Source organism: Clinocottus analis, unplaced genomic scaffold (genome assembly GCF_023055335.1).
Source record: "Clinocottus analis isolate CAN_PGR_092001 unplaced genomic scaffold, fCliAna1.0.p SCAF_5, whole genome shotgun sequence".
NCBI classification, from domain to species: Eukaryota; Metazoa; Chordata; class Actinopteri; order Perciformes; family Cottidae; genus Clinocottus; species Clinocottus analis.
The window spans coordinates 3,519,740-3,533,326 of NW_027176207.1; the positions used below are offsets into that span (position 1 = coordinate 3,519,740).

Consider the following 13,587-nt stretch of genomic DNA (forward strand, 5'->3'; position numbering starts at 1 on the left):
CTCTCTCTCTTCCCAATGTGAGATCAAATCAAGTCCTTGACATTGAAGTGACACTAACAATGTTGATATCTTCTCTTTAGTACGAAGGGTTTTGTCTTGGTGTTTCTCGCCGCTCTGCGAGGAAAACAAAGTGAGAAGACACTGCTGAACCCTCACGTCATCAGCTGCAGTTTTCTGTGCTTTGTATCACCCCATCAGGGAGAGATTTATTAGTGTCTTTTTTCATTAGCTGCACTGGACAGTTGGCAGTTCAGCAACAGCAGCACGTTGTTTACAATCTTGAGCGAAAACGAAGTCATGCGTGTTTGTGTCCTGTGTGATGACGGGGAGAAAACACACAGCCCACCCGACAGCTCCACCGGGAAGAAGAAGGAGATCTTCCACGCATCCTCCTCGCGACCTTCTCCGCCGACCAATCGCAGCAGAGCCGGAAGTGGAGGTCTTAACTCTACTGCATCAGAGATACGTAATGGCGCACGTTATCGGTTTGTTTACTAACACACGGAGGGTAAATATACTGTTTGTGGCGGTGACGTGATGCCTCACGGGACTGGGAGAAGTCGAAATGCCGCAGAGGAAATGACAAGAGGGGACGAACCTGCCGGAGCTGTCCCTGGTGCTGAAACTAAGTATTTGTTTTATCGGGATGGTTTGTGAAGACAGTGCTGAGAGAGTCTCGATAGGCGACATTTTAAAGGCTTTTTCCAGGGAGGAGTTAAACAGTACACGTGTTTCTGCCGCCAGGATGCTGCTGTGTTGCTATTTCTGTCCTCTGGTGAACTTCGACTCCTCCTCTTCACCTTGAAGACACACTGGCTGGGACTCCATGGCCAAAATGCAAATATTTAATACAGCTTTATGTGTACGTAGAAAATGGTACACTTACAATATGCAGTTTGTTATGCTTTAGATGCCTTTACCAAATGATGTGCACACTAAAGTAGTGAATTCACAGCAAGCGCTTTGAACCCTGAAGCGACTCCAGCACGCTTTTTGTCAGATTATAGTATTTTTTTACAAAGCCAAATTAGTAAGATCTATTTTCTCTTTTGAACTTCTTCAGCTTTGGCTTCAAGATACTTCAGTTACTGCAATGTGTCTTCTATCATCGACCGAGCCCTCAGAATGAAACAGCGCAACAACTAGCAACCAAGTTTTATTGGTTTGTTGATAACAATCATTACACAGGTACATCTATAAACAAATAAAAAGAAACTGCACACTTGTACTTGATACAGATATCTAAAACCCACATGAATATTGCTACTGCTGGTTTGCATTTGACATCTCAAATAAATGTACAGTTTGTCTGTTGGCCTTTAGGACGCCAATCTCAACGGTTTAATTTTTTTTTTTAAATTTATGGTTACACACCTCATTATCCTGGCTAAGAAAACAAATTCCATTTTTACCATCCTTACTATGTACCATTAAACACTGCATATAGAAAGATTGAAAACCTTTTTTTTTTCACAGCAGCTATACAAATTTATTGCGATGCTATCACAGAACAGAGACACAACCAACACACGCGATGCACAGTTCTGATAAGGAGATCTCCAGTACTAGGGATTTTAGCTTTATTGATCAGATTCATTATGAAAACTGCATGAGTACAAGAGTTAAAATAGAGGAACAAAGCTTACAAACATTCTATAACACTGTTCTTCATTATAAACAATAAAACAATGAGTTGCCTGTGACTTTGTCCATCCCACCCCGGCACAGATTACATACAGTCCCTTATAAAGCATATGGAATGTAATCCACGCGAACAAGCTCCTCCGGTTGTTGCCCCAGCTCCTGTGAACGGCGTGCTTGCGCGTTGACACGATAACCTGTCCTGCACCCTCCCCTCTTCACATTTAAAACTGAAATGAAATCCACTGACAGTAACAACAATGACCGCAAACTTTTGTGGCGATGCAAAATTGTGGGATGTGACGAAATTCCCGTCTCCAAATTGACTTTTTTTTTCTTTCATTAAAAAAAAGTGTTCTCTACAATCAAACTACTAAAAAACCTGTATTTAGAAAATAGTTGATAAAAATATTCCCCTGAATTGTACAAGAAAAGAGGTACAGGGAGCACTGGTAAAAGATGTGGTTTGAGAGATGTTATTCTGCCGCATCATCTTTTTCATCAGCTTCTTCTGTAGCTGGTGCCTGTAAAACACATTTTTTAAAAGCGTTTAAGTTTAATAATTCACCACGGAGAAAAGTTGGATTTTCCTGTTTAGACATGATGCTGCGAGCCTTACCTCTTCCTCAGCTTTGGCTTCGCCGTTCTCAGCAGGGGCCTCTGGTGCTTTCTCCTCAGGCTTGGCCTTCTCCACCTCCTTGGCTTTCTTAGGCTTAGCAATTACCTTCTGCAAAACAAAAATATTCACCTTATTATTAGGCTCTCTGTCATGAGTTGAGTCTAATCGGGGGGAATCCAAACAAAGACCCACCTTTGGCTTCGGTTTGGCCTCTGCCTTTGTAGGTGCAGGTTTCTGTATGGACAAAAAAGAAGAAGAATTGTAAGCATTAAGAATGCAGTTCATGTAGTGCATATTGTCTGTGACCATGTGGGCTTGTTTGTACTTACTTCACTCAACCTGAGAGATTTCCTCCTGGTCTGTCGAGAGAGTAAACAAGACATGGTGATTACTTTTTGCATATCAACCAATTGTGCTCACTCATGGGGTGTTACTGACCTCTAGTGGCTGCACAGACTAACTGTTATATATAGATATTTTAATTTAAAAATCAGACATGTAAAAAACAAAGTTAAATTAGTACTCACCGCTGGTTCTCCCGCTGTCTGTGAGAGACAACAAAAAAAAGGTCAGGTTATAGAATTGTTTTGTATTTTATGTCCCGATGATGGGTTGAGTTGGTGAGGGGGGAGTGGGTCATGCATGGGCTTTAAGTATTAAGTTATGTAACTCAAAAGTGGGCGTTTCCAGACAGAGCATTAGCCTATGGCTGAGCAGCTAGCTTCATACATGATTTAGCTTACACCAACTGCTGTGATTGGCTGAGATATGTTCTAAATCTTGGAACAATGGAGCTCGTAACCCTGGAAGAGCTCAAGACTCACTTCTTAATCAGCATGTTTATATCCACTATAACGATTAGAAATACCACTTTGCAAGACATCAACGTGGAAGTGCGTCTGTCTACACTACAATAAGAGAACAAGACGTGCAGTTTTGACCTGCTCTACATACAGAGGTGCAGTTTAAACGGCGACCTGTGGTCGTGCTCTCCCGGGCTCCTCCAAGAGATTTGTCTGTACTGTAAAACTCCGGTGGAGGAGGAGGAGGAGGAGGAAGAGGGGGGCGGGCTCCGCCTCCCCGCGAACACATCCATTCATTGGTAATAAACGGGATTGCCAGTGAACGCAGCGAAACCGACTGGTGTAGCGAGCAGTTCCCGCCACGAATTTGAAAAAAAAGAGTCACTCCGAGACGCTCAGCGGCGACTCTGTCGATCTGGTAGCAGAATCCACTAGCACCCCCAGCAACAAGAGCGGGCGCTTTGCTGACGGAGGCTCGCCATTGCATAACCCTACGACTGGCCTGAGCCGACAACACACATAAAGACACTCAGCTGACACGACGAACGCCTTCCAAGAAATGCTTACTTCTTTTTTTTTTTTCACCGTTGAAAAATAAAGGCGGCCATTCATACACAAAAACAAACACATGCATGTTATGTTTGGGGAAGGGACATTCGCATATTATTAGAGAAAAATATATAATTTGTTGCACAGAAAAGCCGTAAAAAAAATAAAATAAAATCCTCGGTGCCCACACGACAACCACCAGATTTGCGTTGAAGACAGACATCCACCAAATAACAGCCGCTTAATTCAAGTATACGTTTTCGAAACTTTAGTAGCCAGCGTGACGACCCCCAAAGGAAACAATCAATATGCCGCCAACTTTCTCTGCAGAAAAAGCAACGCGTCGACAGAGAAAACGAACCCGCTTTGCCCTGCACTGCAAGTAAATTCATTTGATACACAATTGTGACCGTGCATCTCAACCTTCTGCAGTACAGAGAAAAAACCCGGCACACAGAAATACCACTTGGCACAAAGATAATCACTGCACGAGAGGGAGAGAGAGCGACAGCGCCGAGAATCGGCCACTTTACAACATCAAAACAGACCCTACACGCCAACTAAACTCCGGTCTGCAAGACGCAACATTGTACACATTCACTCGGAACCGAAAAAGCAACATTTGTAGCAACATTTAAACAACTCTGACCGCGAGCTGTAGCGAGCCCGTTTTACAAATTGCAGTTGGGGTTATAAACGCCGTATTACTGAATGCATGAAAGATGTCGGTCTACTCACTTTGCTTCTTTTAGGCATGGCTGGTTTGTGTGGGGTGTTTTTTTTGTTGTTGTTTTTTTTAAAGAAAAGAGCGCTAAATGTTGCAGAATACAGGAGAAAAATACAGTGGTATATTCTGGATAAAGCTGTACCAGTACAGTCTAATAAAGCGCAGCGCGACGGTAATGTTCCATTGGAAGAAGAACTAGCTCAAACCGGATTGGATTCTCCCCCTCCCTCCCTATTCAAACCGTTATAGTTCCTGCATGATTGACGGGGCTATATCCCGCCCCCGCTCCCCGGCGATTGGACACCTCAGTGGTCAGCAACGCGATTTAAAATCTAGGCTCCTACCTGTGTGGATAGGTCACGCGTCAATCAACAAACGCGGCGAGCCATTTGTCTTTCTGTGCAGCCATCTGCTGTAACAAGGCAAAAAATGTCATTAAATCTTGACTTCCACCTCGCTCAGAAATCGCTTGCATTTCCCACCAAAATGCGACATTTTTACCCGCGTGAGTTCTGTCTTTTTTTAGATGCTGAACGCAAACCCATTCCGTGGCATCTCGTGACGAGTGTTGAAATATAAACTGTGTTTACTTGTGTGCCTATTAGCAGAAGATTGAGAGAGGGAGAGGGGTGTGTGCTCCCCCAACCAAGTCTTTTGTATTTTAGCTTGGGGATGGGGGGAAATGGCGACACGGTACAGCTACCGAGCATATGTGCGCTCTCGTGCAAACCCTCTCGCAGTGTTGTCAACCGTCCCCTCGCCGCATTGAGGGCGCGTGGGTCCAAATATGACTCCAGCGGAAACAACCGCGGCGGCGCTGCGGCGTTAATGTGTCGGAAGGAGTCATTTGAGACATTTTTTTTTGGCGGCACGGAGACGTGCATTCATTTCCCCCTCGAGTGGACGAGACAGACATTTCCCTGACAGTGGAGCTCTGCTCCCGCGTATTTACCCAGTAGAAAACAACATCGAGCTCTCCGCTCGTCACGGCAGCAGTTAACGCTGCAAAGAAGGGAAAGGAAAGAGAGGCACATTTCATCAGACATGTTGGTATTAAACAAAAAAAACGGGTATGTTGGGCTTTCATAAACACAAAATACATTTACTCTCAAATGCCCGTTATCATGTTTGCGAGGTAATAACTAATTTGTGATTTTTCTCTCTCTCTCAATAATTTCTCTTTATATTTTATATTTTGCTGGACATGGGGACAATTAGTACATTTTTAATTTGACTTTTCTTGTGATATTATTGATTGGTTCATGACATTTGAACAAAGAAAATATCTTCTAAACTGGTGTATTCTTTTATTTTGGTCAACATGTTATTTCAATGTTTGACATGTTCAGATATGACGATGTTAATGATGATTTGCAGTATTTTAAGCATACATTGACCCACAACCTCAGTACAGATTAAAACAAACATGCCTCTTGTCCTTTTACTTTTAAATGATCCCTCCCTGCCTCTTGGACAGCCCAACATCCTGTTTTAGCAGGAAATACATCACATTAAGGAGGCGACATGCTCTCAACAATCAGCTTCTTTAGGTCTAACAATCTTTTACCTGCATTGCAAATCAGGCGAGAAAAGAAGAAGATGTGCTCCAAAACAGCCTCACCGCCGAGGACGCACACTCTTTCTAAATTCAAACTTGGCCCAGTGTCCTGTTGACTGGTTGAGGTTAAAACAACAGGTTGATGCAGCGTTCAGCCCACTGAATTGTTTTGCACCAGAACAAGCTTATTCCCTTTTCATTTTTCACAAGGCCATATTGATTCTGCTGTCTTTTAGTAAGGCAGTGATTGTGCACAAAGAGATTTTAAAACATTTAAAAAACTAATTGAAGTTAACTGAAAAACCCTGCCTTTTACTGTTCATTTTGCTTTTCATTCATGAATGCCACATTATTATTTATAGGCCATTTATTGAAATGAATTCCATTCAGTTATATGTCACAACTGTTTTTCTTTGAATTGCGACAAGGTCGGTTTATGAATTGCCTTTTGAGGTATCTTTGAGCTCTTCCTGAAGCTCAATCAAACACTTCCTGCAGGCCATCATTCCACAGCAGTGTGTGAGCACACCAAGTTTGATTTTTGTTTTTGTTTGGAGTACAACGACTCGCACCTGCCTGAGACATTTTACTGCTCACAAAAGCTCAAATACATGCGGGTCAAATTTCAAAATAAAACTGCCGCTATTGGGCTTCAGTCCAAGAAGTTGGGATGGCGGTTGAAGATTTTCAGCGCCTTCTTTTAATGGTAGCTTAGAAAGGTTTCGGTATAACATTTTATAGCAAGTTTAATAACATGACCATGATTTGCTTTACTTCCAGAGAAACAGTTTAACTATACCCAAAGCCCACTTTTTCATTTTTTACTTTCATAGGGGTGAGAAAGGGAATAATGTCCGTCCACACGGGCGTTTCAGCATTGTTTATGAAATAATTTCCGTCCACACATGAAATCGACAATCACATGACTATTCATGTACACTGGGCACGTGGGGGCTGGTGTAAACAGGAAGTAGAATTAGTTGCTTCATTACTAAAAATATGACAGTACTCTTTTATAATCAAAGATAGTGCTTGATACGTAAGATCTTCCTCTATAATCTTCCTCTTTACACTCACACAGACAAATATTCTGGATAAAAAATGCAGTTAAAAGGTTGCAGGTTCATCTCTCACATTCATCCAATTTACTTTAAAATGAACACTTACAAGTCAAAGTTGGCCAGAGTACGGGTCCACACATTTGGTCAACACAGGTCTTGTTTTCTCGTTTCCGTTGTCTGTTCTCACTCGTCGCTCTGCCGTGTGGCTGAAGTCCCTGTTGTACTGGAGCGCATTTATGCTTTTGTTCATTTACAGTTTCTGAGTGGATGTCACAATAGTTGTGCAGAACAAAATAAGCATTAATGAGGAAAGAAAAGTCCTCCGGTTTGTGTCCATAGCCGTCCTCAAAGCCTGCAAACCGGGACTTCGGCGGTCCGCTTTGTAGGGATGATAACACCGCTGGACACGCTGCTCGCTAATCGCTCCAAAAACAGCTGCTTCTTCCGCATTTCGACAGTAGTAGAATTATAAAAGGCAGAATTTAACTGCACAACAGCTGCGAGCCGAGACAACAAGGTCAGTAACCCTTGTAATGCATTATCCACATTGAAATGAATCGCTGTCTGTTTATTCGTCATCGTTTCCATACGTATGCGCGTCCACACCACCTGGTAACCCTAGAGGTTTTAAAGTTATCCGGCCTCGGGAGTGTTATCAAACTTCTTCTTTTTCGGTGCCCTAAACCTCCTGATATGTGTGGACGCTCAGTATAAACGTAACCAAAAATGATGCATCTTGGAATAGAAACTGTCTGGATGTAGCCCAAGATGCAATAGTCACAGACTTCAAGGTACTTTTAGTGTAATGTAGAAATGCATTCATTTCTTTAAAGTGGGTTGCAAATTGACAACAGAGACAAGCATCCCATCCCCCATTTAACACCCTGTAGATTTACCCAGTTTATCCAAATAAAAGAGTGTAAAGTCGGATCCCCATGGACAGAGAGGTGTAAACAATTAGGCCAAGTCATGGTGATGCTTGCCAGTATGATCATGGTAATGACACCGGGAGTTTACTTCACCCCACTGGTCCACTTGACAAAACAAAAGGCCAAAGTGGGTAGCGCATGAATTAGGTACCTGCATATCTTGTTAGCACTCAAAGCAACAAGCTTTAGCGAAGCATTAGCGGAAGCATCCTCTGTAGTGGAAATATAAACCTCGATAACAGCAACCAGTTCTGCGAGCTGTTTATAGCCTTTGAGTACTTAACTCAGCAAAGTAAGGATGCACACAAGGTATCAATCCTAACTTGTTTCAAGGTTTTTAGAGGAGGTCCTGGGGTCCTGTTTTTGGCTGAATTATGTCCTAAATTGACTGCAAACCTATCTCTCCTTTACGACACAGAAGTGTGTAGTGATACAGATATGTGAGACAGGAAAAAATGGCAGAAGTGCGCACACTGCGAAATTTGCATAATAAATATGATGGGCCTTTTAGGACCAGTTAATGATATATTATTGTTATATATCATTATCTTACACCTAATGTATTGAAAAGGTATTGAGAGGTTATCAAACGTCCTTGTGCAAGTACTACGATGGTTTAAAGCAAGTTGCAAGACAGCAAACTTATACTTTAACACGTAGAGACTCTGAATTCTAGTTACACATCCTGCTTAGTAAATAGCAGCCTCGCTCGGGAGACCATATACATCAATACCTCAGTTTTTTATTTGCGTCGTCAGTTCTTTATCCCTTCATCTCATGAGCAGGGAATGAACATTTGATAAATACAGCTGTGGAATGTAACTAAAGACAATAACTTGAAAGTGCTCAAGACGGACTTCAGAGCATTTCTATTGCCTCCACACAGCTCTCAACATGGTGACAGTTGAACCGCCGGATTCTCACATAGCTAACAGTGCAAACAACAACATTACCAACCGCGCTAACAGTGCAAACAACATCAAGGGCTCAAACAGTGTAAACAAAAGCATGACGCTAACCGTGCAAACAACATCAAAGGTGCTAACAGTGTAAACAACAGCATGACGCTAACAGTACAAACAACATCAAAGGTGCTAACAGTGCAAACAACATTAAAGGTGCTAACAGTGTAAACAACAGCATGACGCTAACAGTGCAAACAACATCAAAGGTGCTAACAATGTAAACAACATCAACGGCTCAAACAGTGTAAACAACAGCATGACGCTAACAGTGCAAACAACATCAAAGGTGCTAATAGTGTGAACAACAGCATGACGCTAATAGTGCAAACAACAGCATGACGCTAATAGTGCAAACAACATCAAAGGTGCTAACAATGTAAACAACATCAACGGCTCAAACAGTGTAAACAACAGCATGACGCTAACAGTACAAACAACATCAAAGGTGCTAACAGTGCAAACAACATTAAAGGTGCTAACAGTGTAAACAACAGCATGACGCTAACAGTGCAAACAACATCAAAGGTGCTAACAATGTAAACAACATCAACGGCTCAAACAGTGTAAACAACAGCATGACGCTAACAGTGCAAACAACATCAAAGGTGCTAATAGTGTGAACAACAGCATGACGCTAATAGTGCAAACAACAGCGTGACGCTTACAGTGCAAACAGCATTAATGGTGCTAACCGTGTAAAAAACCAGCATGACGCTAAAAGCGCAAACAACAACAACGGTGCTAACAGCGCTAATAGTGTCGACCTTTGTTGGAACCGAGGGGTGGGCGCTACGCTTCTACGACGACCCTGTGGGTCAGAAAAGCATTATCAGCTGTAACCGGACAGTTGTTTGCTGCTAAATTAATGATTAGCATTTTTTATTCAGTATCTTTAGTACAGTAGTTTAGGATTCGATCTTATACTTTCACCACTGCATTTCAGAGACGGCGATATTGTGCTTTATGCTATACTATATTGATTTTAGTTGCTTTATACAGAAAGATTGTATGTAAAAACCCACAATGGCAAAGGTAGTTCAAATGATATCCACTTTGATCAACTAAGCATAAATATTCCTTCATACACATGAAGGCAGCAGTCATTCTGATACAATAATATAATATTTGTAATAATATCAGGACTTATACTTGTGTCGCTGTGCATTCTGCTCACATCACGTGTGCTTTTACACAAGTTCAATGTTGAATGCAGAACTTTTACTATAGTTATGGATTTTTTTATTTACATTGTGGTATTTGTACTTTATTATGTCTTTCACCACTGATTGTGGAGTACTTTAAACAGAATTAATATTATTTGGTCAAATAAAGAAATACACAGAAGAAAATGTGACAAAAGGAGCTGAGTTTAGCTCATCCAGTTGGTAAAAAAAAAATGCTGGGAAAGAAAATGTCTGCTGGAAGTGATCAACAGAACAACATGGAGTCGGCTTTACAGTTTAATCAGATTTTCTTTATGGCAGGCAAAATTCAAAATGGAGTGTCAGGGCACAACACGGTTGCTAAGATAAGTGTGTTATCTATTGCTTTAAACTAGCTAAAACCTGTCCATATCATTTGATCATGGAAGTTCCACCACTGAACTGCAAAAGCTGTACTTTGACTTTTCTCCGCTCTGCCTCGTACAACCGGCTTTGCATAACGTGAAAATCAGCATGTTGCAAAAGAATGTCCTGCAGCACTCTGCGGGAGTCTGTCAAGATACTGTATATGCATGGCGGAGTGGTGGAGGGAGGGAGGGGAGGAGTTAGGTAGGTCTTAGATAACAATACTCTTGTTGTGCTGAGTGCGGGGCAGCCCTTCCATCACAGCTGCTGCCTGTTGCTGTCCTTTCCCTCCTTGTCAACTCTGGAGTAGTGAGAACACTCTGGAGACGACTGCGACTCCGACAACTGCTCGTTTTTTTTCATTCTTCTTTTGACGGACAGCGAGAAGTCCTAATGCACGTGTTCGGCCGAATAAAAGAATGAAAGGAACACAGAGTTGTCTCAGAGGTTACAGGAACAGAGACGTTGCCGTAATCCTCAGGGGAGTGGTGACAGGATGAAGTAAAGGTGACCTCATCCAAAGCCTCTTTGACCGAGGGCAACTTCTTCACTCTCTCTCTCTCTCTCTTTCACACACACACGCACACACACGCGCACTGATTTGCAAATGTTCAGTAGCTGCTGGTCAAGTCTAGCAGACCAGGAACAGGTGGGACTGGGCAGCTTTGTTTCGCATAAACACACAGCCATTGGTCAGGTGCAGCATGTGCTGCAGGCAGGTAAGCACAGATATGACCGTGAATGGATCAGCTGGATGTAAGGAGAATCTGACTCTCTCTCTGTCTCTCTCTCTCTCTCTCACTAAGTGGATTTATCCCATGAAGCAAATGCAGCCTTCCCATATGGAGCAGCGGGTAAAGCCAGATTACACTAGTATGTGTGAGAGGGGCTCCAGAACCAGCAGAGTTCACATTAGGAACCAACACAAACATGCCGGACACACGTTATAGTTTGATAGTGTAGCGAAATAGTGATTTCTTTGGTTAAGAATTAGATATGTAACCATTCATTTTGTGACGTTACTAAACTTGCAGAATGTGCCTTTTTTTTGTAAAGATGCTATATAGAAAAATCGGGAGCATTTCGATTGCCTCTCAACGGCTCTTAACATGGCTAAGCGTGCGGCTAGCAGCTAACGGTGCTGAGAGCGCTAATAGGGCAGCAAAAAGCTAAAAGAGCTAACAATGTTTTATGCTGTAATCGCCGTACGAGAGCAGTGCAGAGCGGCGGCTATGGGGCACGGTCACGTGCACAAACATGCACTTCAAGGCACGTGTGGCCAGGCTATGTAAACAAAGCCAAGAGAAGTTCGGATTACAACACACACACACACACACACACACAGAACGACTGCATTCTCTGCTCAGGTAGACGTCCCTGCACTATATCTTTACATAACAGGAGTTGTTTGATGCCTAAATCTTGTATGTGGCGCCTCAAAAGGAGGACATGTGATCAGAGATGTCTCTCTCACTTTATATATAAATCATAATATAAATAAATAATGTGACAACATGAGTCATGTAGATGTCCAGCCAGCAGCCAACAATGTGTTGCAGTGTAAAGAGGGGAGTGCCCATGACCTGCTGTTAACACAGTCATTTACATGTGAGAGGGTGGAGGCTCGCCCCAGTGGCAACGCTGCCTAATAAGCTCAGTAACAATAAACCTTAGTCGGCTTTAACCATTGATCATCCAATGACTGACACAACAAAAACAAGTCCCACAAACACAAGTAACGCTCGCTCTGAAGGAGGGCCGTCTTATCTATAGAAAGCACTCCATTGTGGGGTCGTAGCTTCTTCTCTCACGTAAGGTGGCAATTGAATGCCACTAATCTGTGTTGGCAAACAATGAAATGAAACAATGGGATGGCCGTGAAGTCAAAGGCCCGGAGACAAAGGCGAGGAGGCACGATGAGTTATGACTGATGATCTCTGACACAGCGGCTCGGGTGGCGAGGTCCTCTGAATCATTTCCATCGCAGGCCGCATTCAGGGGATCGGAGGGGCAGTCTTGCTGACCCTCCCCCCACTATCTACTTCCTGTTTTTCATGGTTGTCTGCTCGCTTCTGCCTATACAATACCAGCTGTGTCTGGAGACATTCCCGCTCATACGTCGCTGCTTCCCTCGTAAAACCACAACTGTGGGCCAAAGGAGCCTATATAAGCAGAGCGGTATGTAGAGGGGGTCGCGTGGATCCTCTCTGCTGGAGCAGAGGAGGTCTGCTATCAGGAGGCTGTTCCGCTGAAGGCCTGCCAAGTAGTTCATGGACAGTTTTTGATATTTTTCTTCAGGTTTCACGCTGGAAAAAATGTGTTTAAAAAACAGTCGAGCGGAAAACAACTTCACGCATGGCGGGTCAGTCATTGTATCCGATACATATTTAAAATCTGCAATTTACGCCAAGAAAAATACAAACACGAGACATCCCTTTTGACTGCCAGCCCAATTCAAACACAGCAAGTGGTGGAGAGGAACAAAGTACATTCATTCAAGTACTACTTAAGAACAATCATGACGTACTAGTACTTTTCATTGGGACAGATTATACATTTTACTCCTTCTACATTTATCTCACACTTTGCAGATTAAGATTTAAAACCCAAAGCATGAGATCAAACTAACTAATTATTACAAAAAAGTACTGCTTACATGTAAATGATAATGATGAAGACAATAGAACACTGTGCAAGAAAGTCAGTAAGTATTCTGAATTCAGTATAGTATTTATATAGTGTGGTATACATATTTTATTCAAGTGGATCATCTGAATACTTGTTCCACAGCTGCATACATTATGTGCGTGCTTTATTAATGCATTTTACTTCCTCTGTCTTCATGCACAAAGACTTCCACCCAACAGAATATGGCAACGTAATATTATCACATTTGTTGTTGGAAACATGAAGAGTGACATTCATCCTATTCTGCAAGTAAATACACGTTTTTGTTGTGTTGAAAACATTTGTAAAAATGTATTTTATAATTGTCCATTTGATGTTGTTTTTCGGCACAATATGTTTTTCATGCCTCAATTATTTGTGGGGAAACAGATGTGATACAAATCAAAATGCATATAAAACGTCTGCATATAATCATTACTGCATGACTAAAAGACTTTCTGTAGAAGTAAACGTGATCCTACAGCGACCTCTTGTGGTAG

At 42.3% G+C, this 13,587-nt stretch overlaps 1 protein-coding gene across 1 annotated transcript; it reads right to left on the reverse strand.

The window, feature by feature from the left end:
• Positions 1 to 1,569: 1,569 nt before the first annotated feature.
• Positions 1,570 to 4,526, reverse strand: hmgn1b (high mobility group nucleosome binding domain 1b). Its single transcript, XM_068599701.1, has 6 exons — positions 4,351 to 4,526; positions 2,788 to 2,805; positions 2,590 to 2,619; positions 2,453 to 2,494; positions 2,261 to 2,368; positions 1,570 to 2,165 (listed from the first exon to the last, which is right to left on the reverse strand). Exons 1-6 carry the CDS (start codon positions 4,366 to 4,368, stop codon positions 2,118 to 2,120), a joined length of 264 nt encoding a protein of 87 aa, XP_068455802.1. The 5' UTR covers positions 4,369 to 4,526; the 3' UTR covers positions 1,570 to 2,117.
• Between the last annotated feature and the right edge of the window lie 9,061 nt (positions 4,527 to 13,587).